This window comes from Erythranthe guttata, chromosome 6, assembly GCF_056151865.1.
Source record: "Erythranthe guttata isolate IM_541 chromosome 6, IM_541, whole genome shotgun sequence".
Taxonomy (NCBI): domain Eukaryota; kingdom Viridiplantae; phylum Streptophyta; class Magnoliopsida; order Lamiales; family Phrymaceae; genus Erythranthe; species Erythranthe guttata.
In genome coordinates this window covers 7053253-7058087 of record NC_142538.1, presented here as the reverse complement: position 1 = coordinate 7058087, position 4835 = coordinate 7053253, and the positions used below count along the sequence as shown (strand labels likewise).

General features: G+C 32.0%; 1 protein-coding gene across 1 annotated transcript; it reads right to left on the bottom strand.

Annotated features, from left to right (window-relative positions):
* Positions 1-1907: 1907 nt before the first annotated feature.
* LOC105960327 (two-component response regulator ARR17) lies at positions 1908-3721 on the bottom strand. The gene is made up of 5 exons (XM_012984491.2): positions 3264-3721; positions 3087-3166; positions 2877-2954; positions 2262-2332; positions 1908-2169 (listed from the first exon to the last, which is right to left on the bottom strand). Exons 1-5 carry the CDS (start codon positions 3370-3372, stop codon positions 2061-2063), a joined length of 447 nt encoding a protein of 148 aa, XP_012839945.2. The 5' UTR covers positions 3373-3721; the 3' UTR covers positions 1908-2060.
* Positions 3722-4835: the final 1114 nt, after the last annotated feature.

The following is a 4835-nucleotide window of genomic DNA, read 5'->3' as shown; positions in this document are numbered from 1 at the left end:
TTATTATTAAACTTTTATTATGTTATTAGAATATATACATGATGGAGATATAACTATGTTTAAATATTTTTTATCTATGTTTTGAGTATTTATAAATAATATCTACAAATATATTATATAAAATTTTAAAAACCGATTTATTTTCGATTTATCACCGATTAATCGTGAGTCAGTGCCTGACCGACTCGGACCCGATTACCGCTTTTTACAACCTTGGTTGTAAGGCGGAAACAACCTCAAGGGTTTTTTGGTAATTATGAATAAGTGGAGGTGGTTTTTGTAATTTAATCTAAGTTTAGGGAGGTTTTCGTAATTTACCCTAAAGTTTTAACCTTTATATACTCGTCTTCCTCCACACACACACACGCGCACAGATCCCCTGTTTCTTTCTTCTAATTCAGATCTCCAAATTTTCAACAGGACAAGTTCCTTACTTCAAAAGTCTCCATAAAAGGTAAATTTATTTATCGATATTATTTAATAATAATCGTAATTGAGAATTCATCTGATTTTTTTCCTGTGTGTTTGATTTTGTAGGTGTAATAAAATGGGCCACCACAACCACCACCACCACCACCACCACGACGGCTGCGATGGCCGGTACGATAATCCGGTGGCGGCGTGTTTATGCTGCCCTTGTTTATTAATCGCTTCTATTTTTGGAATGATTGGGCGCTGCATTTCTGCTGCTTGTTATCCTGTTTTGCACTGCTTTGGATTGGACCACCACCACCACCACCACCATTGCTGATTAATTAATTATTTATCAATATCTTGTTATACGGTAAATTGCAACTACCTCCCTTAGATAAAGTTTAATTACAAAACAACCCCTTATTTTTTTATATACATCCAATCCTTGCACTTTGTAAATTTCTTACATCCACCTCCTACAAAAGGGTGTTAATGCAAGAAATTTACAAATTGCAGGGGTGGATGTAATTATGGAAAAATTAAGGGATTTTTCGTAAATAAACCTTACCTCATGGGGGCAATTGTAATTTAACCTATTTATTTTATAAATGTCGGCTCTAGTTTTGATAAATCTTTATTTGTTGGAATTCTTTTAAGTTAATTTTGGATGTTTAAGCTATTATGATTGATTGGAAGTATTTTTGGGATATATTTTAATTTTGTTTGGAAGAATTCGTGCTAAGAATGAAAGTAATATTTATTTATCATTCGACAAAATATTTTCTTACCATAGTAGTGATATAATATCAATGGATTCTCAAAAAAAAAAAAATTGGAAAATGAATGTTAATATTGATTTCTATTTCAATGAATATGTTTAACTATATGAGTTAAATTTAGGGGTGCTCATTAGGTAAAATTATACTGAATTGTACTAAAATTTTGGTACTTTGAAAATTTGTACATTTTACGGAACCGAATTATTCGATATGGTACGTGTTTTAAGAAAAAGTAAAACGAAGTATTTAAACCAATTAATTCTTGAATGTGACATTTAAATTTAAATAATCGACTTTAAAAACAAAAAGTGATTATCAGTAAAGGCTAGATTGTAAATAATGGAAAAAATTATCGATCTATAAGTATTTTATAATTTGTTATAACTTTAAAGGATTTAAAATAAAAGAAAAAAATTAAATACATATTAAATTTTTCGGTATTCGTTACGGTACATCAGACATCAATACAGTATACAATATCGATCCGGAATTCAATTCAAAACAAAACAAAACAAAAAAAGAAATACCCAACCGAATTTTCGATTGTATTTGACACAAAAAAAAAACAAATACCCAACCGAATTTTCGATCGTATTTGACACGTACGGAATTTTCAGTTCGATCGATTTACCGAACAAGTGAACACCCCTAGTTAAATCATACTAATGTGAATTTCAATTTTATTTTTTTGGAATAATAGAATCGAGACAAGAATTTAAGTGTATGAAAGTTTGACAAACCCAATGCAAGAACTTGACCTATATGAAAATTACAAGCAACTTTGGAGCAAAAAACAAAAAGGCAATCCATATAAATTGCTGTAGCAAAAAATTAAGGCAATAATAAGGAATGAATAATAGCCCTTTTTTATGAAGCTCTAACTGTAGAACTGCACAGAAACTGACATCTCAATTTCTTTACATCTGAAAACTTGAGAGGCTTCAACATGAACATTTCTGCTCCCTCTTCCAAACACCTATTCATTTTCAAAAACAATAAAAAAAATTCATATTAGTAATTATTCTATCTCGAACTAAAAATCGAGATATGAATCGAAAAGTCGATTACTTGTTAATTCGCGTAGGTACGTTCTCGGACGACATTATGACAACCGGCACATCCTTCATAACAGACGACTCCTGCTCGAAACAAGTCATTCTTAAAATCATCATAAAAACAATTAAGGCTAACCCGAAAAATCATTTTGGCGGGTCGACCTAAAAAACAATTAGGGCCAAATCGGAAAAATGATAAGCCATGACAAAATGATAAGCCATGACTAATCTCCACAACCAAACAGGGGCCGGTCTCTATGTATTAATTAGGGCAAATTACGGCCACCCCTGAGGTAAGACCAAATTACGAAAATACCCCTCTTGTTTGGGTAACTACAGTCACCCTTTTTTTAAATATTTTTACATATAATTCTTGTAATTCGTTATTAACGAACCAAATCGTATATTCAGCTCGGTAAACGGTATGAAATGTTGGCCTACCGAAATTTCTGTTCGGTTTTACCGATTTAACATCCCTAAATTTACATCTGGAGGGGTATTTTCGTAAGATAATACATACTTAAAGGGTGGCTGTAATTACCCAAACATGAGGGAGATTTTAGTAATGTGACCATAACTCAGTGGTGGGCCGTAATTTGCCCAATTAATTAATATGGTAATTAATTACCTTAATCTTCTTAAGAAGCTCATATCCAGTCATTCCTGGCATGCAATAATCTGTGATAATCATATTCACCTTTGAAGCCTGCTTCATCAATCACAAGTAATTATTTATTCTTGTCATATATTTTAATATTTAATAATTGTCCGATTGAAGACCAAAAATACATAGGTTTATTTATTCAAAAGGAGAAAATAATAAATAAATTAAACCTACATTGTCATTTGAAGATGTCTGGTTGTTCTCTACTAAGCCCAGATACTCCAAAGCCCTCTGCCCATTCTCTGCAGTTGTCACTACAAAAATAAAAATAAAAATATTTTAATTTCTTATTTAAAGATTTCCCATTTGATAATTAGCCAAAAAATAAAGGACCAAGAAATAAATAATTACCTTTGCAAGATGAATTCTTGAGTAATTTCTCAACAAGTATACGGTCTATCAAATTGTCATCAACTGCCAAAACATGGGGTTCTTCAACAAAACCTGCTGCCCCATCCATTTTTCTCAAATATAATATATATGTATATATATGTGTGTGTGTGTGTGTGTGTGAGTGTGTGTGTGTGTGTGAGTGAGTGTGTGTATATATATACCAGAAAAAAATGAAAATTAAAGCAAGAAGGGAGAGAAAGGCAAAAAGGGTTGGTATAGAATTAAAAAAAAACACAATTTGGAATGTGAAACATCAATCTAGCTGTTGGTATTTATAAAAAAAAAATAATAATAATAATAATAGTAAATAAATAAAAAGCTACAAAAGTTTTGGTCACAGATATTCCGTGATCTTCTTAGGGTTGCTACAGATTCTTGAATACTTCATAGCAAATCCCATTTGTTTTTCTCTCTCTATCTTTTTTTTTTCTTACAACAAAATTAGTATAAGTATCAATATCAGAATCTCGACGGTGGTTCGAAGAAGGCGGAGATCAGACGACGACTCTGGAAGAATGTTTGACGGCAACCGACGGTGGTGGTGGAAGAACGTTTGTCGCCGCCTCCCGCAGCCGCATGAAGGGTGGTGACTGGTCTGTAGTTGGCGGCGGTGGTGTCCACCTACAACGTTGAAATTGATGATGGGGCGCTCGTCGTCGAGTACGCAGTGGGTCGAAGTCTACGGGAATGAGGCATGAGAAAATCACTGTTGCGGTTGATGTTGAAGATGGTTTTTGTTTTTTTTATTGTTTTTTTTTTTTTTTTTCTTATACTTTTTTTTTTAGTGTTGGTTATGTTAAGTGTTCAAAAATTGTTTATCGAGTGGCTAGCAATAGTTGACAAATACTATGAATTGTTCCTTTTTTTTCTTTTTTTTTTTTTGGACATTAAAATGCTAATTTATGTTTTTTGTATGAATTGTTTAATTTATTTATTTTATTCTTATTAGGGATGTTTGAATAGTGTGGTGTGGCAGTGGTGTGTTGACGATGGGGAGGCAGATCTAGGGTTTTTTTGTGGAGGGCGGGGACAACGCGGGTAGAGAAATTCGTGCAAGTTGGAACCTTAATCGACTATGTATTTTCGTAGTCGATTAAGTTAGTCGACTATGCTCAGATAGTCGATTAAAGTGTTAATCGACTGTTTTGGTAGTCGATTAAGGTTACTCGATTTCGTTTTTAAATTCATTTTTGGATTTTTGTGTATTGATTTCGATTTGTATAAATCAATTACAATTTATGTATATTATTTATTTTGGTAAAAAAAAATGTTGATTTTCGTTTTTATGTAGTTGTATTTTAATATTTTTAGTAACAAGTTCTTTAATCGACTATGCTTCATCATAGTCGATTAGTATATCTAATAGGGGAAAAAAATGAAACAATGAAAAATAATAATAATAATAAATTACGACTGATGAGCGGATAGTGGTAATAAGGTGGCTTTGACATAATTAGAAAAATAGATAGCTAAATTTAAGAATGAGTTTTTCGCAAATAATACAAAATAATTTGATTATCTCCCTGTTAA

Coding starts and splice junctions, on each gene's coding strand:
- LOC105960327 (XM_012984491.2), bottom strand. CDS start 3,372: ATGGATGGGGCAGCAGGTTTTGTTGAAGAACCCCATGTTTTGGCAGTT. Junction 2,955..3,086: donor AGACATCTTCAAATGACAAT/GTAGGTTTAATT, acceptor TTGATGAAGCAG/GCTTCAAAGGTGAATATGAT. Junction 2,333..2,876: donor AGCTTCTTAAGAAGATTAAG/GTAATTAATTAC, acceptor TGTTTCGAGCAG/GAGTCGTCTGTTATGAAGGA.